Genomic DNA, 26,329 nt, shown 5'->3' on the forward strand with positions numbered 1-26,329 from the left:
CTGTTATTTGGCTTTTTAAACTACAAGCGCCTCACTGTGAAGTGGGGCTGTGACCTCACTGGTGTGTGCACACATGCAGAAATGTTTCCAGTGCTCATGCAATGAGCTGGGTTTCACGGGTTGGGATTTTCAGTGATTTGTGTGCGCAGTTGCACAAAGGGAGCATCATGGCTGCTTTGCTGCCTGCAGCCCATGGCAGCCCCCCTTGGGTCACACCCTTGGCCCCACATCTGCCTGCTGTGCCGGGGCTCCAGCAGGACAGGCCAGGTCTGGGTACCAGGCTGAGTGCTGGTGGGAGGTATGGCTCACTTGCTGGGGTGATGGTTTATTTTGCTGTAGATCATCTGTTCCTGGTATGTATGTCTCAATATAACAATCTGAAATATCGCTGTGGTTGCAGGCACTGCTGTCCTTAAAAGTAGGAAAAGAAACCTCACTGTCATGTTCTGTATGAGAATTTCAACATGTTTCTTTGACTTCTCAGGGAATGGCACGAATGAATTCCATTCCTGCAAATGACTTTTAGGGTATGTTATGACATGACAAGGGCCAATGGGTGCAAACTGGACCATAGGAGGGTCCACGTAAATGTGAGAAAAAACTTGTTCACAGTGAGAATAACACAACACTGGATTGGGCTGTCCACAGAGCTTGGGAGGGACATTCAAAACCTGCCTGGGTGCATTCCTGTGTGACCTGATTTAGCTGGTCCTGCTCTCCCAGAGGGATGGGACTGGGTGATCGTTTCAGGACCCTTCCATTCTTTGACAGCCTGTGATTCTGTGTGATTTTGTTCAGTAATTTACATTTTGCAGAGTTCTCATTTGTATTGGTAAATGATCACTGCTCTACAACATGCTTTCCTCTGAAACCTGGTGCATCTTTCAGAGAGACCAATTAACAAAAACCGCTTTCTTCAAGGAGCCAGCTATTTTAATTACCAGTAAAGTTGTTTACAAGCACTTGGCCAGGTAAAGACTTTTCTGCCCATAAAAGCTTTTCCTGTTATTTTCAAGTGTCTGCTGTTGATGTATTACCAGGAGATGGTACAAAGCAGCCATAAGTGGGTGCATGTTGGTATGGATGTAAGTACAGTCCGTTTCCCTGCTCTGTATTCTGTTTCTTAACCTGGCTTCATTTCAGGTTTCCCTTCTGGTTAAAGGTTTGTTTTGGAGTGCCTGTTTTAGTCTTTTTGTTACTGAAAGACTGAAGCATGTGATTTTAGTAAAAGTTTTGTTAAAATCAGATACACACCACCAAAAGAAGCTGCCTCCTCCATGTCAGCAGCAGCAGGTGATGGCACAAAGCTCATCATGGGGATGCTCACCACCAGCAGATGAAGTGGTTCAGTTCTGGGCTGCCCAGTCTGACTCTTGCTGCTCAGGTCCTGGGAGCCCTCTGCAGGAAGTCACTGTGCTGTCAGCTGCTCTCCTCGAAGCTGCTGCTGCAGGAGTGAAACCTCATGGTGCTCATGGGGTCCGACACATAACCTGCAAGGTGCAGAGCACAGCTCAGTGCATCCTCACAGGGGGGAGAAGTGCTACTTCTGCCTTCCTCTGCAGTGATAGTGACAACAAAATGATGTGCATGCTATTATGGGATGTGGGCACAGACCTTCTAGTTGTCTGCAAATCTCCAACCTCATCTACAGAGGAAAAATCTAAATGGGAAGTAGGCAGACTGATCAGTCAGGGGAAGAGGTCGTGAAGCTTTGGTGAGTGGCACAAAACCATGAATCTCATTGTTTTAATAGCACAGGGGCAGTCTGACATTGAAAATACCTCATTTTTTCCCTTTCAATTAGGGTTTCAGAGAGCTCAGAACCTGCATTCTGGCAGCTGCTTTTAAATTTGGTCCTGATGCTGCAACATGGACAGCAGCTGCTCTTAAGAGAGCTGTATTTCCAATGTGCTTTTCCACCTGACATGCCATGGAGAAATTGTCAGCCAGAGAGAACCTTGATTTATCTTCTAATCAGGGCATGTTGTACTTTGAGGGCTGGGCGATGAAGCATTGCTTAAAGGAGATTTCACTCACATCCTCAATATTCCTCACAGGTCTGTGCTGTCCTTCACTGTCCAGCTCTGCTCCTCAGCACTGATGTTGCTGCTGTTCTCCACCATCAGCTCATGACTCCTACCATTTTTGTCTCCTTTGCCCACTACAGAGATGGCTGACACAGGCAGTGCTGAAGCCTCAGTCTTTAATTGATCTGTGGCTCTTTGGTAAGAGTATATTGGAGTTTTGCTTCACATCAAGTGAGGCTAAGTATACTGGCACCACTGCCAACCATGAGCGATCATGTCAGAAAATGCCTTCCTGCTCTGCTAAGCAGGGTTTCCTGGCATGTCATGCCTGCCTGGGGGGCTGGGAAGAGCAAGACTGTCTGGGAAGTTCTGAGCAAACACAGGAAGCACCATCTGTGGTGCTGTCACAAGGTGAAGGTAACTGCATGGTGCTGTGCTTAGCTCTGCTCACTGAATGCTGTGTTCACAGGGGATGAGCTCTGGCTGTGTCACCACATAAACAGGAAAGTGACATCCTGTCAACGTGTCCCTGAAGCATCTTAGGATGTTCAGGCAAACAGATCAGCTCGTGCTGGTGGAATGAGCAGCACTGTGAGATGGCAGCTGGAGCCTTTCCAAAATCATGTTCTCAATAGATATGCCCACTTCTACAGTGCTGGGCAGGAAGTTACCGAGCAGGGATTTACTGTTGCTTCACAGCTAAGCACAAACCCTGCACTGCCTGATGGCTTGCACACAGCCAAAGCTGCTTTTAACCACAGGAGGCGTTTCTTGGATGCTCAGCTGAGCCTCAGGTGCATGAAGATCTCATGAAGGTGAAATTAGCATTCGACTTCTAGATTCTATACCAAGAAACAAAGATTTACGCAAGGTCTGCATCCTTTCTGCCATCTGCACGTGCACATGCCCTTTAAAGGTTGTACTCATTTTAACTGCAAAGAAGCAGCTGCTGACTTCACAAGCCATTCAGAAATGGGGAATGGAGGAGCAAGAAGCAGACTTCCAAATTGCTGCTTGCAAACTGAGACCTGAACAACGGCTATCTAGCAAGAGTTTTACAGGGACTAGGATGCACCAGAAAGCTGCATTGGTGGCAGTGCATGAAAATATGCTCAAGTGTGATGGGATGGAAAGCCAAGATGACAAAAGGAAGGAGCCACCAGAACTTCTGCTCTGGTGGGAGCAGAACGATGGGATTTTTTCTGAGAGGAGTGAGAATGTTGAGAAGGAAAGGTTGTGCTGCTTCCTGCTGCTGTGATACTTTAGAAGTAGGATGGTCTAGGTGCTTTGGTTTCTTTTGTTTGTGGTTTTTTTGGTTTTTTTTTTGGTTTTTTTTGTTTTTAAATAGAGGAGCAGCCTCTATTAAAAATGAGGAGCAGTGAGGATATAATGCCACATTCTTTCCTTATTCACAGATCCACATGCACAGAGACCATCTCCAAAAGCCTAGGGTGCAGGGGAAAGGGGGGCAGGAGCCACAGGAGAATGGGGTGAGACCTCGCTGTAACTAGCAGTGTGCACTGAAGATCAGCTTTCTTATCAGGCTGCCAGAAAACTGCAGCTCTGCATTGTTTAACCATACTGAGATGCTAAGAGGAATATTCTGCAGTAACTCACCGTTTTTGTCAATTGGAGGGTACTGGAAGTTTCTCCTCATGTCATCCAAAGACAGACCCTGAGAAGGGTGCTGCCCAGTGCTGCAAATCAGATAGAAGCTGTCAGTTTACATAAGATTAAACAAGTCACAGAGTTTTTCCTGTACATGCAGAAGGAATGGGCATCATACCCCAGCTACTTAAAAAAGAGACCATTAATCATTGTCAGACACTGTTGTCAGGCTCTGTGGGAATACTGAAGATGGAAAGAAGTGAAACATCAACATTAAGCATCTAATAGTGAGATGAGTTGACATTAAGCTGCCCTGTCAGACAATTAAAACGCACTGCTATTACATCCAACTCGTCACAAGGCTGCAGCAGCCCACCTCTCATTATTTTGCACATAGCAACAGTTACCATGCAGGAGGGAGGTTTGTGTTTGCTCAGCACAGCCAAAGTTACAAGGCAGGAAACAAACGAGTTCAGTGTCAGGGCTGTTCCAGCCCGTGGTACACAGAGCTTCCAGCAGAAGTGTTTCTGTGGTGAAGTGGAGCTAGGAAAAAACCCCAGAACGTGGCCCAAACCTGCTGAAAACAACCATAATTCCAAAACAAGGAAAGGAAGAAACAGCCCTAAGGAACAAATGCAATCAGAAAGCAAGGTTGTTAATCGATCACATCAGTGTAACACATAATTGAAAAATTGAAGAAACCATTCCTTTTGTGCTGAGTGCTGTGCCCCTGGGTAAGCCTTCCTTCCTGGGTGCTATTTGTTGTTAGTTGGTATGGCAGGACGTGCAACAGAAGCTCCCAACTTTAAGTAACTGCTGGCACCACAGAAAATCTCCTTTTGGTGTGCTAACAAACCTCAGCATGTTATGGAGAGCACTGAGTTACATGACAAGGCTCCCTGTTTCCCTCTGATGCAGCTACACTCAAACCTAAATGCATCACTCTCTTATTCTTTCCCTGCACATCCGTGACTCCCAGCAGTGCCATCTGCCCCTTCACAGAAAATAAAAGGCTGCTCACATTTCCTCCATCCTGACTCAGCCCCCACTGCCACGTCCTGTCTGTACAGCAAAGCAATTCCAGGGACCTCTTATGTCACCAGATGAACTTTTTGTGTGTCATTTGTTTTTCTAAGTGGAAGATCTCAGTGACTGCCTGCACGTGTTTGCCTTCTGCCTCTCCGTCTGAGCCCCCAAACTGCAAAAGCCCGATCCGCCCTGCTCCTCCGATGCAGCTCCTCATTTCAGCTGCCCGTATTCCTCATTTCCCATGTTAACTGCAATGAGGGCTCTGCTATTACAATTTGTGACTGCTAAGTGGTGCTAAAGGGTAAAGTTTAAACTAAGAGCACAGCTCTTCTGACAGAGATTGAGAGCACAGTTCCATTTTCACATTACTCTCAGTCTGCATGGGACAGAGAAAGCAGATTGCTACATTTGCCCTCAGAACCAGGCAGTGGGGTACTTGCCTCAGACGTTAACTTCAGTGTTACAGTAACACACAGAACCCACATGTTGCTTTGCCATGAAAATATTAGGATTCATCCCAGGATCCCAGGGAACATCAGCAGCAATGCTTGGTGAGGCTGAGTTCCCTTTGCTCCCCTAAAGGAGAAGAAACTTCACATTTGTGTTTACTGCCCTGTGTCTGCTGGGACAGCCCAGCTGCTGTCTGTCTTCTCCTCAGTCTGGACACTTTCACCTACAGCCCAGACTGTGGCCTTTTCCAACCTTAATCATGCGATCAGAGTACCACAGAGGTTAGAAAAGACTTCCAAGCTCATCAGTCCAACCTGCCCACCATCACTATTTCCCACTAACACACGTCCCTCAGTACAACATCTAAATGGTTCATGAACACCTCCCTGGGCAGCCCCTTCCAGCACCTGGCCACCCTTCCAGGAAATAAATTTTTCCCAACATCTGACCTGAATTTCCACTTGCACAACTTGAAGCCATTCATTCTCACCCTCGATTTTCTACTAATTTGGTGTGAAAAATGCAAACGCTTAGATGTTGTTTTGACAGCAGGACAGCTTCCTCAGCATTCAGATAACCCAGAGCACAGTGCTATAGCAGCTACAGGAGAAGACAGAACTGCAAAAACACTCTTCCAGTCAGACCTGGAAGGGGATCTGCTGTGCGATGCATAACCCAGGGTGTTTCTGCTTCCTGCACGGCCTTACCTGGCAGTGAGGGGCAATCCCTGCTATAGGGAACTCCCATTTAAGGCAGGCGAGCCACGCAGCCCTGGGAAGAGCTATGGCTGTTTAGGAGCAAGAGCCCTCTTTCCCTGCAATGGCAGGTATGTACCTCTGTGACCAGACAGCGTAAGCTCTTGCATTCAAAGCGTATTCCAACTCAAAACGACTGCGCAGTGCTGCGACGTGACTGCGGCCAGGTCCTCCACGTGCAACAAGACAGTCTGAGGATGAGGAGGGAGACAGAGAGCCACTGCTGTTGCTGGAAGCTGGAGAGATCAACTGCATTTAAACAAAAACATAACAGGCACTGTTAATGCACGCAGCGTATTATTTTTTTCCTCCGCTCTTGCAAGTTGTGCGTCCCATATTGCCTTTATATTTCGGCTGAAAAGAACAGTGCCTCTTGACTTTCAGCAGCTGAGGACATTGGATGCTGTCTGCCAAACCAAGCGGTTGGTTCATTACCACCTGAGGTTTTCAAGCTGGGGTTGTAGGATTTCAGGAAGACCCACTTTAGCCCAGCCCTGAGTGATGTGGCTCGGGAGTATTCCCTATGCAGCCAGGGGGCATTGCGGCATCCCCTATGGAGCCACTGCCTGGGACTCCGCCTTCCGTGCTGAATGGCGGCAGAGCTGCGTGGTGGGAGGACTCCGAGTGCCTGGGGGTCAGTGAAACAGAGAGCTAGCATGTGAACATAAGGGTATTACATATCAATGCACACAGCAGCACGGACGCAGCCTCATTGGAGCAAGATGACCTCACCACACCTGGATTCAGAGAGATTTAAAAGAGCAGAAGTGATTTGCTGAGCAAGGAGAAGAAAAAGAAGAGGAATTAGAAGGCAAGTTCTCATCCTTCAGTGGCTGCAGCATTTAACTTACTATAGATATTGTTCCTTAGAACTCCCCTCAGAAAAGACTTTACCCTGGACACAACGGAGCTGAAATCTCACTCTCCAGCTTAAAACGAACAAACAAACAACTTCCTCTCCCCCCCACCCCCCCCCTTCTTTTTCTGCCTAAGCTCTTGGCCCACATTTCTTCCCACATATGCTGCTGCCTATGTATCACAGAAGCCAGCTGCCCCATGAGATGGAACACCTTCTCATGATTCAGTGCTTATGTGTTTTTTCGACACATAAAAGCTTCCACCTTCACATCGAGCAAACACCTTCCAGCTGCATCCAGAGCATGGAGAAATGTAATGGTGTACAAGTGCCTTTTCCAACTGTTAAAATCAAGAGTAGTGACGTTTCAGGAGGAATTAATTTTTTTTCTCATCTAACTCTTTTAGATGTATACAAGCACACAGAAAATATGTTTTCAGAAACAGCAGCCCTGAATCAAGTTTGGTTTCTGTTTGGTCACTTCTGTTACACAAAGCTGAATGCTGACACATCTGCCTGTGCCACAGCTGCTGCGCAGAGCAGGAATTTGCCTTTGTGTTCATCCTTATTATGTTTTCTCTTTCTACTTTTCTCCCAGGGGTTCAGCCAGTTTTTCTTTTCTACTTCTTTAAATGAAGCAGACCTGGGTTTGCTAGATGTGGAGCACAAGCCTGCTGAGGCCTGCAGTGCAGTGCCCTGCTGCTCGCGTGTTCTTCAGCATTCCTCCCTCTGAGCAGCTGCTGACACAGCAATATGTGGTTCCCACAGCCTCCCTCTGGCACCCATGAACCCAGAATTGAAAACATGCCTTAAAAATGTGATGTTCTGGCTTGCAACAGGATGGAGCAACTTGCAAACTCCACACTGCTTTCCTCATTACCTGCTCGTACTCCTGAGCACACATCATAGACATGGAGGCTCCACAGAAGAAATGAAGCTCTTACCTCAATGTTGCACAGACATTCTTCCAACTTTGTGACCACTTCTGAGAATTCTGGTCTACCCTGTGAACATAACAGACAGAACAGAGCTGTATTAAGTAGAAAGAGCAACTTCTATACTTAAACAGACTCACAGACAGATGAGTAACAAATCCCCTCCATGTCCTTCCTTTGAATTTCACCACACTGCTTTCAGTTTGCTTGAGAATCTGATGGGAACTGTGTGTTCAGTGCTGAGCTCTGAAGTGAAGAGGTGTGTGTTTAACGTTGTCTACATTATTATTATTTTTCCGAAACAATCAGATTTGAACTAATAACAGGCCATAAGATTTCTGTAAAAGTAACAGTAGATGATTGACTATGCTTATATATGAGGAGGAAGCTCTTTGCCTGTAAATAAGGTTTTTAACAGCAACAGCTGTGAAGATCAGAGAATGAACTCCTGAGAAATACTTGCACTTACAGAAACCCTTATCTTCCCCTTTCTGTGTGCTTGCATGGTTCCTGCTGGAGAATTCTGACCACTGAACACCCACTGAGCCCTGAAATTCACCATTTAGTTCACCATTTTCCCTTACCAGGTGACTCCACTCACATTATCTGTCTCTGCTTTTATATCTTTGCACCTTCAGTGCAATGCTGCACAAAGAATGCTGTTGGACAAAGAATAGTAAGGTGATGCTTTTCACTGCTCAGTTATATTGTTTGTTCTGCTTGCTATGATGATTAATTAGCAGCACAGGGTCTCTCTCCTTGTGAGGAATGACATCCCTGCATCAGAGATTATTATGCATGCTAGATACATACATGGTGTAACTGAGACACTTTGAAACAAGTGCTTTTTATTCTGTGCAGTGAATCCACAGCAGCATTTAGGATTTGTACTGACAGTTTCAGGACAGGCACTGTCTGCATGGACTAAAGGCTCCCGTTGTTCAGTCCCTGGACCTCCTGGAACTTTCCTGAGGCCTTCAGACATAATTCAAAGTCTTTGTAACCAGGTGTAAAGTCATTCCATGTAGGAAAAGGCCTTTAAAAGAATCCATTTCAGTAAGTCTTTTTCCCCACATTTTGTGCAGAATTTGAGTCACCCACTGGCTGATTGAGCTATCAATTGCCTTCCAATTCTGCCGTGCAGCTCTCAAGCATTAGGAAGATTAAGTGATGTTGGAGTGATGCTGATGAGCAGCAAAGTGCATTAAAATTCCAAAAGGGTGTTTTATTTTTATTGGTGCTCAGTGAACTGCTAACAAGTTATAGTGACTCTGTCACATACTGCTCACTTAAGTCAACCATTTAATATAACATCTTATTAATAACTTTAAGCAGAATGGGAGCTACTTGCTGATGGTTATTAGCAGCTGCTTTATAGTTCCATGGAATAAAACAAACAAACTGCCCCCTCATCTGTAATGGAACTTTAGTTCATAAAATGGGAGACAAGTGTATTCAAGTATCCAGGAAACAGTAATAGCACCAAAATAAAACAGCTAACCATACCCTCCATAGCAAACACATTCTATCTGCAGTTTTCAAGCTGAAACATAAGCTTACAGCATGGACTACAGTAAGGGGACAAAGCTCTCCAGAGTTATTTGGGAGCCCAGAGTCACACTGACCTCCCTCCGCACTGTCCTGCTGCAGCACCTACACACGTGCTTTACTTAAGAGAGCTTTTGGGTATCCAGAGCAAGGACAGGTTCAGGCACATGATTACCTGCCTTTCTTAGCTGGACTAACTGAAAGAGGGGCTCTAGGGCTCTGCTTCCAGGGTGAAATTCAAAGCCAGAGTCCCTGGTTCAGTAATGTGAAGCAGCAGATGCTACAAGGCTTCTGTAACACCAGGAAATTACACAAGCTCCAAAATCTCTTCCCATTAACATGTGTTGGAACTCCCACTGTTAAGTGAGGTCCCTGCATGCCAACACAGCACCAGCAGAGCAAACATACAGAACAGTGATAACAAATCCTAAGCCCTCTCCTCCAGTGTGTTTCCTAGTGCAGCTAACCCGCTCTAGAGCAGGTTTGTTGCCTCTCCAGACAGCTGAGGGCCACGTGCCAAACTGTGCATGCAGCTGCAGCAGCAGCAAGTGCAGAGATGGCCCTATGGAGCCCACAGGGTCACTTGCCTGGCAAAAACAAACCTCTGTGAGAACTACATGGAGATAACCTCAGCTGATGCACACCATCCTCCATTGCTGAGTGACACTATCGGACTCAGTGAACAAACCCATCGTTCTGATGCTCAACAAGTGCCAGAGCAGTAACACCATCAGTAAGGCAGCTCTGATGGGTCTGTGCCAGCAGGCACCCACGCTCCCACAGTTGCAATTTCATGTGCAAATACACAGAGCTGTGCACAAACCACCCAGTTAGGAAATACGGGTGGGATGCAGAACTGGAAGAGTTCTCGGTATCAATCTGCTCTGGAGGATTTGATGCTCACTATAAGGACAGCGATCCAAAGACTGTTCAGTAAATGTATTTGGATGGTCTTAGCATCACGAAATCCTGCAGTGGCTCTGATGGCCCTGCCAGTCTGGGGATGGTATTTTTACAGCTTTGGTTTAGTTGGTTTTCCCTTTAGTGCAGAAATAGCAACAGTTTGCAAAAGCTAATATAAAACTATCTTTCTTTAACCCTCATTTCTGAATCTCAGAGGGGAAGAACACTGTCACATTCTATTTTCTTTATTGCTGGTGCTATTGAGTTAATTGGGATAATCGGCTGAATCTCCCTTTAAAAAACTGTTCTGACTGTAGCATGAGAAAGATGCAGCAATAACTTTCTTTCTTCAATACCACAAACTCTCCCTGTGTTCCTGGAAGTTGTTAGCATTATTGCAGTGAGAATTTTCAGCAACTCACAAGCCATAAAGAAGTGTTTGATTAAATCATCAGAAAAAAAATGAAAAGTAATTCAGCTGAGAACATTTTACTCAGTTAATTGAATAACGGTACTGGTGGTGGGAAGAATCAGACAGCAAACATCCTGTACTGCTAGACACAAACAGAACTCAGCCTATAATTGAAAGAAAGATAAGAGAGGAAGGTTAACTGGCCAGAACAGAGAGTGGTGTTTACGACCTCTAACACACAGCATGAGATTAATTTAACGTGAGAAATCATATTTACAGTGCTCAAAACCACGTCTGCTCTCTTCAATGTGCAAGTTGCTGTACTTGAAGCATTACTGTGCTTGACTTATTAAAGTTTACTTTGACACAAACTCAAACTTTGTTAGCCATTTCTATCTTAAATTTAGGCAGCACACTAAAATTTATGGCTCTCTTCCTTTATAGAGCATCCATACCCATTATGATGCTGAGGACTGCCCAGTCTCCACGACACTGTCTCCCTGTCTCCCTTGCACCCCCTGCCCAGCAGGCTGCAGATCTTAGAACTCACTGCATGCTCTCATAGCAAGGACTTGTGTTGGACCCCAAGGTTTTACCTGTCAGTTCTGAACAGATCCAAAGTGTTCCTAATTCAAAACATGCGGGTCTGTCTTAGTTTCAGCTGGGACAGTTTTGCTTTTCTCCACAGGGTCTGATATGATGCAATGCTTTGGCATTAGGAGAAAAAGCACTGTCGGCAACACACTGATGTTTTCATTGTTGCTGAGCAGTGCTGTACATACCAAGAAGGTAGAGATTCTCATAGTGCCCTGCCAGGAAGGGGCTGTGGAGCAAAGGAGCTGGGAGGGACAGAACCAGGACAGGGACTGAGAGGATATCACTAAGCCATAACCTGCTGGGACCAGCATCTTGGACTGGGCAACGTATCCTCATTAATTTTATCTAACCTCTATTTGAGAGAAGGAAAGTAGAATCCAGAGTTATTCGTAACAGCAATTGAAGAAAAAGAACACGAAAGAATCAGAAGTTCTGCACATTATGTGCTGAGAGCGATTGCCATGAAGAAAGCAGCCCTGGAACAAGGAGAGATTGCAACCTGTGCCCGTGTCCTGCCCATAACCACTCCTGGAGCTGGCTTGGTGCCCAGGAGGGCCCTGCTGGCCCTCTTATCTCCTGCTCAGCTCTTGTGCTGATATCTTTTCAGTGCACCAGATAATGGCTTTAGGACATGGTAGAAAAATAGGTTTACACTTTTTAGCGTAACTTTTAGGGCAACTATTTTGATGATACAGATTTCATTTTTCATGTGGAAAAATATCAATAATTCACTGAAAACATCTACAGAAGTCTGAGAGCAAGAAGTACTTTTCTGTTCATCACAAGTCAAAACTGAACTTCTGCACCACAGTCGCTCGAGTTTCCAACAAACGGCTGCCGATCAGCTGCTTTCCCCTCAGCCTCCAACTGCTCTGCGCCTTCAGCCCGTGCCACCACCTGCCCCACTGCATTCTGCATCAGAACTCATCTCAGTGAGCTTCTGGGGCGCGTGGAGCTGCACCCAGACCTGAGCCCGCGGCTGGGGCTGCACGGGACAGCACTCACCTCTGGGCAGGCGTTCCAGCCCCGCATCAGCAGCGCGCAGATGGGTTTGGGGATGGAGTATCCGATGGGCGGGCGGATGTGGTGGTACGCCATGTCTGCCGCCGCTGCCGCTGCGGGAACAGCCCGGCACAAAGATGTGAGCATCCAGGAGGTGCGGAGCCCCTAGGAAAGCACAGCCTATCTGCTGGCACACAGCCGGGGCGCAAGGCGCATAACCACCCGGCCCATGGCCCCTCGTAGCTTAGAGAGGCTCCAAATCCAAACTGCTTCTACAGACAGCTAAGGCAACCTGCGACACTGAATGGAACAACACCGCGGTTGTGGCTGAGTGGGGATGTAGACAATCTAATTGTGGTTAAGCCCTAAAAAAATAACCTGCGGTCAGAGTATGTGGAATGTGCAGGGAGCCACGAAACTGCAGTCGTGAGATAGCAACAATACTGTAATTTTTTAACTATATCCCACTATTGCCACAGCCTTTGCCATAAGAATAATTTCAGCCACAGTTCATTCTTACTGCAGTTCTTGGCTGCACACTTGCTTCAGAATGCCAATAGCATATAAATCCTGTGATACTGTGACTAAACACGGACAGGAGAGGCAAACACAGCTTGCCTAATGTCGGCTGCACTCTGGTGAGTGTACTTTTGGAATCATGCATTGCCTAGCAGGCACTATGCAAAAAGAGAAGGCAAATGCAAAGTAGATTAAGATTGCAATGAGGAATGCTCCCTCTTTCCACCAAAGGTACTGCAATTTACCACCTGACGGCAAGTCTTCTTGTGCCAAATTAACAATTTCTGCCATCAGTTTTACAGGATTAGGAAAAGAGAAGGGGAAAACACAGGTGTGTTTTCACTGTGTACGCACCCATCATACTTGAGAAAGTTAATTTGCCACTTTTTTTTTTTGTCTCCTTTCTCTATTAGCAGGACTTTTCTTTCAGCTAATAAGCATATCAGTTAGGAGTACTTCAGAGAGACTGTACTAAAGAACACGTTGGATTTCATTTAGTATTTGGGTGCTTTGTAAAGCAATTGACCAGATCAGGGAATAGCACAATGACAGGCTGCTGAGGAACAGAATTAGACATACAGATGCACATAGAAAAATAGATGAGTGAGCACAGATATATTTATGCAATATTAACAACATTTGTATTCTGCTTGGGCACAACCATTTGTATGAGCTGAAAGAAAGCCACCTTTGTCAAGATCAAAATGCTGTCTCCAAACATATAATGCTGTCTCCAAATAAAAGAAAAATTTATCTGACAGCCATCTGAGAAATCTTGCACATCTCTGCCCCCAGCAGCTCTATTCTGTACCTCAAACCCACTTAAGAACAAAACAAGAATCCCACAATTTTTCACCAGTTTTCACACTGGAGTGAAATGCATCTGTGCAGTTCCACCAAGCTGCCTCCTGAGCGCAGAACGCTGCACAAAGATGCAGACACAGGAGGACAAAGTGCAAAGGCTGCTCTCAGTGGCATGGGAGGTTGAAAACCTCTACTGTAACAAAAATAAACAGTAGATGGCATTACAGTGGGGGTAGATCTGTGCCTTTCACCAAGTCTTGCCACCTAATAACGATGCTTAGTAAAATACTAATTAATGCTTTTCTGTGCAACTGGTTCAGAGCCCCTTAAGCATTAATTCACTGCGTATCTTACCTGGCTTTAGGTGAGCAAATGGAATTTCGCCCGTTAGCAGCTCCCAGAGACACAGAGCATAGCTGAACACATCAGCTTTGATGGTGTACCTCGTGCACTGAGTGAACACCTCGGGAGCCATCCAGCGCAGGTTCTGCATGCAAGGAACATCAAATATTTATTAACAGAGTTTATTTCCTCCTGTGTTTTTTCCTTTAGTTGCACTGTTGTTCTTTCTTTGTTTCCTTACACCATAAGATAACGGATAAGTCTACAGAAGGGAGACCTGTATAAAAGTTATTTTCTACTGCAGATTAATGATTTTTTTTTTTGTATTCACAGATGTCTGCTAGTAAAAGAAGGCTAAAGGAAGGAAAAATACTGAAACAGCTCCCACACTATTCCAGTTCACCAATCCCATCAAACCTACTTTTAAGGTTATTTTCTCCTAACCTGGATTTGCCCTTAAGCTTTACATTAACTACGTGGAACAAAAGAAAAAACAAACCCCAGGCTGTTTTGTCATGTTGTCTTCATCCAGGGATTGCAAAAATCTTGATTCTGAAACACACAGAACATAGCTGGTTTTACTGTCGAGTCACTGCAGGCACCTGCCTTGTAAAAGGTATTTCTTAATAACACCAGGGCCTGGAAAATCCAGACAACCTGCGACGGCTGCTATTCAACAAGAGTGCACACAGGCAGCAAGACTTCTCAAGCCTGGGTGCCAAATGCTGCACCCTTATAAACCTACACGTGTCTGCCAACATCAGCAGCAGCTTATAGAGCTGAGGATCTCAGCCGAGGAGTTTGGCTGAGGCACACTGTGACAGTGCACAAGCTAAATGTTCATGGAGTACAGCCTGGCCTACTGTTGAACAGAAAGAGTAAGAAAGGTCCATAAATGAAATAAAGAACTTCATTCTGCCCTTTAAGCTAAAAGGAAAGAAGCCTGTCCTGTCACCCCACGACTTGGCTGTTCTCACTGTCATCTGGGCTTTCTTCTCATGCATATTACAGAGGGGCAGCAGCATGAGACAACTTAGAGACAGAAATAGAGGTATTCTCATCCTTAAGAGTCTTTTGCCACTCCTCTCATAATAAAGTGAAGAACTTAGTGTTTCCTCAATAAGCACTTTCAGTTTTAAACAGTTTTAGGTTAGTTTATAGACCTATCATAAAATCATTACCTCCAAAATCAGCAACAACTGCATGCCCATCCTCATACAGCAGAATATTGTGACTAGAAAAAAATTAAAGATAATTGTTTAATTTTGTCTTACAGGTGGTGACGATTTTACAATTCTTGCTTCACAGAAGAAGTCTCGACAGCTTCAAAGCTCCTGCCTAAGAAAATGAACATCTTAAAATGTCTCCATCTGCTGATGAAGAGAAGGCACATCATGCATCCTGCAGCCTTCCTCAGCATCTAGGAAGGAACTCACTCCTGCTTACACTAATGGAGATTGGTAAGATTTCAGCCCTGCCCTCCATTCATGTTCCTTTTCTGTTTTGCTTTGGAGATCTAACAGAGCACAGCTGGTAAAATACATTCAAGCCAATATCCAGCAAAAATTGGACACTGTCTGCTCACTGTATGTGGTTCTGTGTTCAGCTATCATGATGGCTGCAGTTCAGACAGCAAAACAGGTGAGGGCAGCTGATCAATGACAATAATTTGAGATTCCAGATTAACAAAGAACACCACACAAACAAAAAAAGCTTTTTGTTTTTACCTGCTTCCTGGGGAAACCCTGGACATAACAGTCAAGGTCTGTAGGTTCAAAGGAAAACATTCTCTTTGTAAGATGCCTGCTCTGACATCACCCTGCTGTTACCAACACGTTATCCTTGAACTTCATGTACTCCTATCACTCCCAGCAGTGCTATGCTCAAAAGAGATTTACCACCTGTCCACCAGCCTCAGAAAAGCAATCCAGACTTGTGAAGTATGAGAACATTTTGCAGTGCACAATGAAATTCGTTAACCTGGATGACTACAGAAGCACAGCCCTAAGCATGCTGGGAGCATTCCAGGGGTTAAATAAACTCAGGTAATTAGCTGTAATTTTTAATCTCAACTCATCGTTCGAGACATTGGTGTGCAAACATCTGCTCATTGTGGAATCACATAAATAACTGGGACCCAGAAAATGTTCTTCAGCAGATTAATGGTAACCACTTGTGCTCTGATACAGAAGACAGAAACCCACAGGAGAGTCAAGGTCACACACCCAAGTTCACGTGCTTATTTATCAGTAAAACTCACATTTTCATAACTGGCAGTGCATTTCAACTGTGGAGGTGGGACCTTCGTTGGCATACCCTTCCAAAGCTCTTTGGAGAGCTGTTCCATATCAAAGTTAGGTTCCATGGAGGGTGCAGCTATGAATGGCAGCAAGGGAGGATTTGAGGTAACATCTGGCATCTCATGGAAGGTGCTCACTGGTCAGAGCTGTGGTTTGGCCAAGCAGAATTCCATAGACAGAAATACTGTATAACACTTGTGCACTGAGCCCAACGCTTCCTGAAAACTGAAGCTACTGTGTATGGAATGCACAGTTAACCTCATTCTGTCCCTGCACCTCTTCGCTCTGTCTCCATGTGCCACAACCAGAGCTGCCTGCACACTGTGGATGGAAAGGATTTCAGGTGTAGCCTGGGTGAAGCTGACACCCCTCTGTAAAGCAAACTGCAGACAGAGCAAAATTCCAAGAAAATATGACACTTGTGTTAGAGGCATATGCTAAGTTTTTGTTCTATGTGGGTTCTTAATCTTTGCCCCAGTTCTTGAAGTAGGAAGGAGGTAATAAATGCGGGAAGACTCATTCAGTCAGCAGTTGTATGGGGCAACCTGTCAGGACACCTGAGGTCAAAGAAATCATTTACCCAAGAGAATTGCTTGCACTGACTCTGAGAGGTGCTTTAATTTCAGTGAAGTCTTCAAAACCATGGGAACTACAAGGCTCAGTGAATGTAAAGAACTGGGTAACCAGCACTCTGCCTAGGGCTGTTGGCAGGGATATATTTGGAGGCTTAAAGTTAAATCCCTGGATTTGTCCTAAAACTAAACTAAGCCTAAACCAGGGCTGAAGATATAAATCAGGAGATGCATGGTAGCTTAAATCCATCTGCTGATGTTGAAGAAAATTCAGCTCTTATTTGCATGTTATTTGTTCAAATACAGTGATGATGTGGATAATATCTGGAAGGAACACATATTGTATACAGCCTATCAATTAGAGGATTTCCAGAAAGAAGCTTACAACTATGAAAAAAACCAGCTACAAAAAGATTTCTACAAAAGTCTATGAATATTTAAGTTTTGCACAAATGTGGTTTCGTGAGCAGCTAGGCAGGACAGCTGCACACCAGATCCAAGTAAGAGAGTAACTCTAACACTGAAACTGTGAAAAGAGAGGTACTCCAATTATGTAGAACCAAATGGACATTTTCTATACCTTTACACCTTGCTAGTTTAAAATAAGAGGGAAAAAAAAAGGAACATTACAATTGGAAATGAATGAATTCTCTTTTTGGGGCATTTTATCCAAGAACTTGCATTGAATAGAAAACAAAGATTAGAAAACACAGATGGGAAAAGCAGGTTTTTTTTTTTTTTTTTTTTTAAATGAGTGATATTTTCCATGTTAGCTATTTCATAGGGAATCTGCTAATTCACATTTCTGTGCTACCTAAAGGCATTCATCTTCAGTTCGGTGAAGGAGGTCAGTATCAAAGGACGATGAAGGACTGGTGGACTGCAAAGATGCAAATAACCAGGAGTGAGATCGTATTGTTTGGAGTATGTCTCCATTTTAGATTTATTAGATGTGCAGCCTGCACCTGTCATGTGGATCTTCATTCCCCACGGCAAACATGAATTCAGACAAAGATTGAGGCTACCTTTTGTTTCAGCTTCTCAGCTTTGTCTAGAAATACCAGATCTGGAGCAGAGCAGATGCTGCATGAAACATCCTACTTGTTGAGTAATTTGTCAAGAGACAAAAACCAGTAGCAGTTTCAGCACATTACTAACCTTGCTCATGTGTTAGCTTACGGTTTGAAACCAAGGTCAGCACTAGAGCTGTTTGAGCTACTTCCTCTTCCCAGCTAATTGAACGAAGCAGGGAATGCTCAGTGAGTGAGTGGGATGGAAGGGAAGGCCACTTATAAGCAGCCTCATTGCAGCTGAGGCATCATAGCACTTGCAAATTTTAGGGCAATTTCAGGGTTGAAAACTCTTGGGATGATAAAAAGCAGCTGAGAAGTGAGCTATGACTTATCTGGAACAAGTCTGTAGAGTGCATCAACACATCACACTTCCACAGCTCTCTGCTCCTTGGATTCTCAAGGACACATGGCATGAATGGCTGTATGATCAATGGATATCAAGATGTTACAATCACAATATAATCAAGAGAGTTACGCAAAGTGGACAATGATAACAAAAGAGAATAAAATGGAAGGCTTACCCTTTGGCTGAGCTCACCAGAAAACACCAATAGAGGCGATCTCCAGAAGAGATCCTTCCCCACTGGCAGCCAGCTCTTAAATAGGTCAGGAGAAGGGGAGCCTGGCTCCATCCCTTCCAGCAGCACAGCTGAATTGCCTCCACCTGTGCTCCTCTGGCTGGCTCATGGCTCACCTCAGGTGATCAATCAGAGGTTCAGGCCGTGACTCAGCAGTTCCCATACAATGGCAGAAGCATGGAAGGGCCACCCAGAGCCAAGGACAGCTGCTGCACAACTCTGTAAAGAGCCCAGCGCCAGGCAGAAGTCACAGCCTTGTAAGCAGCACTTCTGCACTGAGAGCTGCTCTGCCTGGACTCATCAGCCTTCCCTAGAGGCAGGGGTACCTTGCCTCCATGCACTAACATGACAAATACCAGTGCTGCTTTCAGCTCAGGATTGGCATTTTCAAGGAGCACAAGTATGTCTGTGTGGCTGTACCTGCCCACCTGTGTCGGGAATCCTTAACAAGGAGCTGCACTGATGAAGAAGTTCTGACTCTGTAAGAACTTACAGCGGAAAAAAATTCACCCATACGTATCTGGCACTTCCACTGCAACTTCACTTGAATTACTATACCAGGGAATTTGGAACCAGTCTGTTTTCTGTCTGTCATCACACATTGACAATTGGAGGACATCAGCAGACAGAGCTGTGGCTCTAAGCCATACAGTGGGAAATTGGATAAGCAAGCTGTGCTTCCAGGTGGCTGGCATTAAAACAAGTAACCAACCTAATACAAGTACCTGTCCTCTCTATGAGGAGAATTTCAACCTCAGAGAAACACATAGGGCTTGAAACCATGGCTCCTCTAATTATTACATCTTGATTGAAACTCCTGGCTTAAAAGCCCTACCTCTCCAGCATCCTCTGGCTGTTGGATGACCTTTGCTGGTGGCAAATCCTCCACCAAAGCTGTTCTAATGCTCAGTTTAGTGGTTGGCATCCCTGCTTACAGCAAGGGTGATCTTTAAGGTCCCTTCCAATCCAAACCATTCTATGATTCTGCAAAAGGTGTTCTGGTTTCAAGTCCTCTGTCAAGGGAAGGAGGCAGGAGGAAAAGTCTGGAAGAAGGACAAAGCAGGAGTAAGCATGCCAACAGGCAGTACAAACTGCAGCTCCATCAGAGGAGGAAAATCAAAGCCTGAGTTCTATCCTCATTAAGAGGCTGAGCTGTGTTCAAGTTGCAGTGTTGTAAAGATGCCCATACATATGGTCCACACATATGCTGGGGACACTATTTTATTTTCTGCCTGTCCAGCTCTCTGTTCTCCCAGAATTTCACCCCCTTTTCTTTTGATCATGATGGTGTCTAACCTTAAAAGAAGGACTGCATTTCTCCCTGCAGCTATCAACACTCATTTCCTTCAGTATCTGTATTTCCAGGCTCTCAGTTGTGTATTCCAGTGAATATTGTAAAGGAAAAGGTTTAGGACTACAGGGCAGCTTGAGCTTATTTCCATCCAGAAAGCATAAGGTAAAACTCCTGCTGTGAGATGTTTCATTCCTTAATAATTACAAAAAAAAAATAGTAATAAAAAATATAAATATATAATAAGGAACTTGAATAGCTGTAACCTCCCATTTCTACCATACGCACAGTTTAAGAGCTAACAAATAGTTATTGAATAAAGCACACATTGATTTAAAATAAGTTAAACTTGCCATCTAACTCTGCCTCAGCTCTTAGCTATCATTTTGCTATTTCCTTTACAACAACAACCCCCCCCCCCCCCAAAAAAAAAGAACAGAAGCAGAAATGAGATTTTAACATAACGATTCTCTACAGCTGTGTAACAGAACAGATGGCACACTGCTCCTTGCTGCACCTTTTAAAATCACGTGTATAAATATCACATGTATAGGAAAGAGGGGACTCAGTTCTGCTCTCCAGGCACCAATGAGGTCTGGAAGCGAGGCCTTGCCTTTGGGCAAAGCAGTGCTGCACCCCAGCTGTGTGCCTGTCAGCTTAGGGAGCGTTATCACCTCTGAGGGTCAGAATGGGGCAGGATAACTCCTGCCAACCTTCCTGCTTATTTTTGAGCTCAGAACTAACAGGGAAATTGCAGTCCATTAACTGTTCTCCCAAATGAGCCTAAAGGGTCTTTTCTGCTACAGCCTGTTCTGGCGAAACAGTTTGATGTAGCACACAACAGCTAAAGCTTCACTTTATTTGGAAGCCTCAGATAGTTTCTTTCAGTTCTAAAAGTGTTAAGAGACATTTACCTCATTGGTAACTATTTCAGTTGGTTGTAGCTCTGAAACAAATTCAGATCTGGGCTGAGCTGTGATTTGCTGACGACCATCCACAAACAACAGAAACTGGAAAAAAAAAAAAACCCTACAACTTCTGATTTCCCCACCTGCTGATCAGATCAATGGCACATCAGTGTTGCTAAATAACTTCAGAGCAACAGAAATACAGATCTTTTCAATTAACCACATGCAACTAGCATATTATTTACTCAGATGCAAGATGTTTTGCAGAACAAACTCCTCAAGAGAAACAACAGAAGCCAATTTACTGTGTAACATTTAAAACAGGGCTGAAGGAGGATTTAGGAAAACAGAACAGCCCTGCAATAGCTACTAATATCTGGATTTACAACTTAAAGCTTTTAGGCACCGCTACAACCTGCCACAGAACGCTGAACATTCAGCTCCCCTGAACTGATAAGCTTAAGTAGTGTGGCTGAACATCCGCTTCGGATGCATCCTCGCTGGTGAGACAGGCACTCTGACAGCCAAAAGGCAGCGAGCAGAGCACAGCCTTCAGTGTGATTATAGCACAGACGACATTGCTGAAGCACAGACCTTGCTGGAAGGCTGTTAGCCTGCTCTGTTACACGTGCCTCACACATGCAGTAAGTTTGTAACTCATAGGGAGCCTGCAGCAGATGTGGAACCACAGTGAGCCACAAAACAATTCCTGCAGGAAACTGATAGTGTGCAGAGGCCAGGTTCATGTCCCAGGGAAAACTAAGGCTCGAGGTCTTGAAAAGAAATTCATTTATGTGGGCAGCTGGGAAAACAAAAACAGATAGGATGGGAACATTTCAAGATTTCGGCATTTGGTTTTGTTCTGAGTCAGGATGGAAAGAAACGCCTGCTTTATGTGTGTGTGTGTGAGAAATGCAATTTCCTGCCCCCCCATAAACAGCTAAATAATCTGATTGAAGTATGCCAGTCCAAATTCGTTCTTTGCTGGTCCGCGTAATAAATTACAGTAAGTCCTAGAAGCCTGCATTCTTTAGCTATCAAAAGGGAAAAAAAACTAGCCATTCCCAGGTGTAGTTTCAATAAACTTGGTGCATTAGTGAAAATAAAGAAGATATTTTCAACTTCTTGAAAGAAAGAAGCTCAGAGGGAGTTAGGACGGCCAGACCGAGGTTTGCGTGCAGAGCGGTCACTAGAGGGAGATGCAGGGCACCATTTGCAGGCACATCTCTACCTCCGAATTTCCTTTCCTTGTGCATCTCCGTGTATGGACCAAGTACAGCCTTTGTTAATATCTATTTTAGCTTAGATGTACAGAGAATTCAAATTATGTTTTCTTTGTCAACAGTAAGAAGCACTGGGTAGAGAGCAAGTGCAGTACTGTTTCAGACATTCTACATAAGAAAACTACAATTATGGAATAATAAGACACAGCTGCATGCTCAAGACTGCACTACTTTCACATTGCCCTCCACCTGGACTACAGAACTTCCATTGGGAAAACCGGTTTGACTCATGCCAGCCATGTCTGATGGAGTTGCTTATGATTTGGAAAGTGAAACGCAAGATTCACGCCCAGAATTTGAGGTGACTACGGAGTTTGGAACATCAGTTACAGTCACCACACCATGTAACTTCAAACAGAAATCAGAGCTCATAGTGGCTAAAAAGACACTAGGAGGAAAAAGGAAGAGCTCATCAAAAAGACACAGAACATTAAATAACCTTTTTGGAAAGCGCCTTCTTCTAACATGAAGTATAAAAGCCCTGTGGTTATCCAGGGGAAGAGGTCAGCTGATAGACGTAGGGCACTTACAGATTTAAGCAAAGGTAAGCTATGAAAAGACTGATTGCCTGTTCCTCAAAGTCTAGAATATACAGTGATATTCCAGGTGAAATACAGGCATTGCTCAACCAAACTTACAGCCTACATTATACATACTCAAACACTACAGCAGCCATGGATACAGAAAGAAGGAAAAGAAGCTCCTTACCCTCAGAAAGCCTCAGATACACAAAGATCTCCAGCAGGATACCCTCACCTCCACTGCCAGTCCTTAAATGAGGTCTGGGCAGGGGTGGATCCTGGCTCCAGCCCTTCCATCACTCAGCTGCATTGCATTGCATTGCATTGCACGCACCTGAGCTTCCCTGGGCTGGCCTTGCCTTCCCACCAGGTGCTCCATCATCGCTTCAGGCCATGACTTAGCAGCTCCTTAGCAGTAAGGATAAGGTGTTTCACAATACCTCCCAGCTGAGAAAAACAATTCCTTTCACTCCCGAGTTTGTATCAGTTTTTTTTCCAGGCTTCAGGATTATTTCAGATTCATGTCTTGTTCAATATGACACTCTCAATTGAGGGTCTTTTAGAAAAGAAATTGGACTGTGAGATACAATAGTTTGGGAAGCCATAGTCTGAGGTCAGTACATGGTGAAAAATAAGGGATAACCACTGGTATCCAGGTTGACTAAAAGGTGATCTGATTCACTTCTCTGTATTTACAGCTTCTAAGATCTTTTACTCTTATCCTCAAAGTGGATCACTGTAATATGAGTGTGAAGTTATAAATGGGCATATCCTGCCATAGGCATTGATTTCAGAGGATATTGCTCTGTACAATCATCTGATGTGAGCCATATACATATTGATTTCATCAGGGACCAAATTACTTTTCTTGTAATATTGACTTTTTCAGTGCAAAAGCACATACACAGGAGCAAAACTGCCTTCACAGTAGCGAGTCAAGGCTTTCAAAACAATTAAAGACATTTCTCTGCTGCCTTCCTATTTCCTGAACAATGTTTCTGAATTACATGCTGCCAGCCTGTATGCAGAAGAGAAAGCTGGCCAAATAAAACATAGGTGCCAGCAGCAGGAGTTCCAATGAGTTCCCTGCAAATTGAGCTTTCAGTGCCTCAATGCCTTCAGTGTGATGTATGCTCAGGTGTAGAAATACAAACTTAAGAGTTCAAAATGTTCAAATTCTTGCCGTGATACCCTGCTGCCTCTGCCATTTTTAGAAACTTTGTAGCCCCATAAGACTGGTGTGCCAATGGCAGAACGATGCCTGGAGATTTGAGATTTCCATCCAGCTTTGAAAAGAAGCCGTATGGATCCCAGCTTTCTGTGAGAGGCTTTGTGATGTGCGCACAGAACAGAAAGCAGAAGGCAAACTTGTGAAGAACAAAGGGAGGAATTGCTGAACGCGAAGCTCCGATTGTTGCTCTGTTTGTTTCTACTCCCAATCAAGACAAAGAGCTGCCAGCAGCCCAGTGAAGAAGGAACTCACTGCATGTCCCAAACAAAACACTACGCTCATCTCAATTTGGAAAGATCAACTCAAGAATGTCATGATGTTGCAGAACCAAAAGCACCAAGGTAGTTGTTTCATATGTGGCATGAATTATGGCTATTGAGAAGGTGTTTGTGACATTGTCATCAGCAGGAAAGGGTTCATAGGCCCAAGGGGAACTGAAATGTCATTACATGTGGGGGTTTAGGAGAGAGCCATAGATGCAAACCAAGCCCTGCACACAGCCCTGAGCTGGGTCAGCCAGCACAGGGAGGACTCGCACCCTGCAGAACTGCAGCAGTCCCATCCTGATGGGTCTGCAGCTTCGGGAGCAGCTGCACTTTTACAGGTAGCTCAGAAATAGGCTGAAATTTGGTCAAGATCACTTTTTTTATAGCAGAAAAACAAAATCCTAAACATTCACTTGTTTTTCAGACAACTTCAATACTGTCAGAGAACACAAATGTATGTTGCAGCAGGGACAAGAGCTGTCATAAATGTTAGCAATCTGAGAAGAGGTGGAATAACATCTTGCTTGTACACCTGTGCTTTTTTTCCTTTCTTTTTTTTCTTTTTTTTTTCTTTCTAAATAAGAAAAGGAGATTGTGCTTTGTACAGACACTTGATGAGAGAGGAAGCCTTCGAGATCAACAGGGAAAGTGAATGATGGCCATGCTCACAAATCCATTTGATCTCAAGAGAATCTGGAGGGAATGAAGAAAAGGGGCAAAACACAATCCTTGCCAAATAAATGTTTGCTAATTAAGTATTTGCTAACAAAGGGCATACACTCTCGTACTTAGAAGTGGTATGATAATGTGGATCATGACTGTGAAGGCAAAATATCCTTTGCCTTTGGTAGCTTGTTACTTAGTGAGAAAAATGTATATGGAATCTATTGAAAATTTACTTACTGTGAGGGAAGCTGTTCCAATTGATTTAATTTTCAGCAAAGAACACATAAAGAAGCAGAACAACAATTGCACGCTGTCAATAAGGAGCGAGGCTTTAAGAACTAGCATTACAAACACAGATCTTCGAAGAACTGAGAATGTGGGGAAAGATTCACAGAGTGCTTTAGCTCCCAGTAACTCTGAGGATCAAGATCTTCATACAGCAGCCACTGTACGGTGCTTTTTTATATTTATATATTTTTTTATATTGCAAATTGCAATATAAAAGCAAGTGAATGTAGACACAACAGTGTTGACATGATATTTATCAAAACATTGGCTGATTCAAGTAAATTCAAGAGAGTGAAAAGCCTATGAAAAAAAGAAATGAAAAGGTTGGCAAGAGCATACATGCTGAAGGGAAAATGAAAGTAGTATTGATGGTCTCAACAAAAAAGCATAAATTCCTCATGTTAGAGATGTAGATATGAGCAAGAACAATCAAGTGAAGAATACAAATTTCAGCATGTTACAGTTTTTAGGGCAGATAAAATTTAAGCTCTCCCAGGCAGGACTTCCACAAATCACTGTCTACGAATTCAAGCTTCACCTGAACCCAAATTGCAGGAAAATAAGTGCAATCATAAAAATGTAATGGGTTCATATAATGTAGGCACAACTCTCTGTTTATCTTGATTTTAGCTCTCATATATATATATATATTTTCCACTGAAATATTTAAGTGATTTGAGTACAACACGTGCTTTAAGATTCCCCCAAGAGTGCATCAATCACACGTAAGGCTGACCTGAGGCTGTTGAATGCAGACACGTGGATCACACACAACTGCTGACTTTTATGTGGCTGCAGTTCAAATTTGGCTTCTGTCAGTAGCAACAAAAATTATCACAGTTTCTCAGTGGGAAGAAGATGTGCTGAGCCCTGGCCTCAACTTCCATTTGCTCAAGGCTTGTATAGGCCTTGAATACATGCAGCCCTCATAAGCTTAGTCAGAACGTAGGAGTCAGTTTTTGTGGAGAAGCCCAATGGAGGAATAAACAGCCCTCCCCCCCTTTCCAGACATGGCTCACGTAAGTGCTTCCAACAGAAAGTGCTGAACAGCCCACCTCAGTGCTGAGTGCACGAATGTACCTGGAAGCAGGAGGCACCTCAGGCTCAGTTTTGTCAATCTCTTACCTTCAATGTGCACTACACTTACTCATTTTTCTAATGTAAGAAAATATATAACCCGCAGTGTATAGAAGATACAACTCACAAATGCCATTATTGCATCAATGGCACTTGGAAATTTGAAAACCACAGATGGTGAGAAAGAGACTAAACCTCTGTTGTGAGAAATGGGGGAAGATAAATCTGGTCTGAGCTGACAGAAGGTTAATAATGATCTCAGCAGAATCAGAAATTAATTGTCCTCTGTTGAGGCCACACACAGTTAGAAATGGTGAGACCAAGCATCAATCTCTTCATGAAACAGTGGAAGGAAAGAAAGATGAAAGAATCAAAGCGTGTAATTGCCCCAACGCTGCAAAAGTGAGCAGTGCTGCAGCCTGGCAGACACAACGACTCCCTGCTTTCGAGGCAAAAGATAGAGAAAGCCTATTCAGTGCATGCTCCTT

The 26,329-nt window shown here is 44.2% G+C and overlaps 1 protein-coding gene across 1 annotated transcript in view; it reads right to left on the minus strand.

Annotated features, from left to right (window-relative positions):
• Nucleotides 1–111: 111 nt before the first annotated feature.
• Nucleotides 112–26,329, minus strand: part of TNNI3K (TNNI3 interacting kinase) — a 47,427-nt gene continuing 21,209 nt past the window's right edge. Inside the window, exons 18-25 of the mRNA XM_048944841.1 lie at nucleotides 14,969–15,021; nucleotides 14,287–14,339; nucleotides 13,800–13,932; nucleotides 12,126–12,235; nucleotides 7,670–7,729; nucleotides 5,949–6,118; nucleotides 3,645–3,724; nucleotides 112–1,490 (exon numbers count right to left, since the gene is read on the minus strand). Coding sequence (XP_048800798.1) covers nucleotides 1,420–1,490; nucleotides 3,645–3,724; nucleotides 5,949–6,118; nucleotides 7,670–7,729; nucleotides 12,126–12,235; nucleotides 13,800–13,932; nucleotides 14,287–14,339; nucleotides 14,969–15,021 — 730 coding nt within the window. The 3' untranslated portion in view covers nucleotides 112–1,419. The remainder of the gene's footprint in view (nucleotides 1,491–3,644; nucleotides 3,725–5,948; nucleotides 6,119–7,669; nucleotides 7,730–12,125; nucleotides 12,236–13,799; nucleotides 13,933–14,286; nucleotides 14,340–14,968; nucleotides 15,022–26,329) is intronic.

This window comes from Lagopus muta, chromosome 5 (assembly GCF_023343835.1).
Source record: "Lagopus muta isolate bLagMut1 chromosome 5, bLagMut1 primary, whole genome shotgun sequence".
In the NCBI taxonomy this organism is placed as follows: domain Eukaryota; kingdom Metazoa; phylum Chordata; class Aves; order Galliformes; family Phasianidae; genus Lagopus; species Lagopus muta.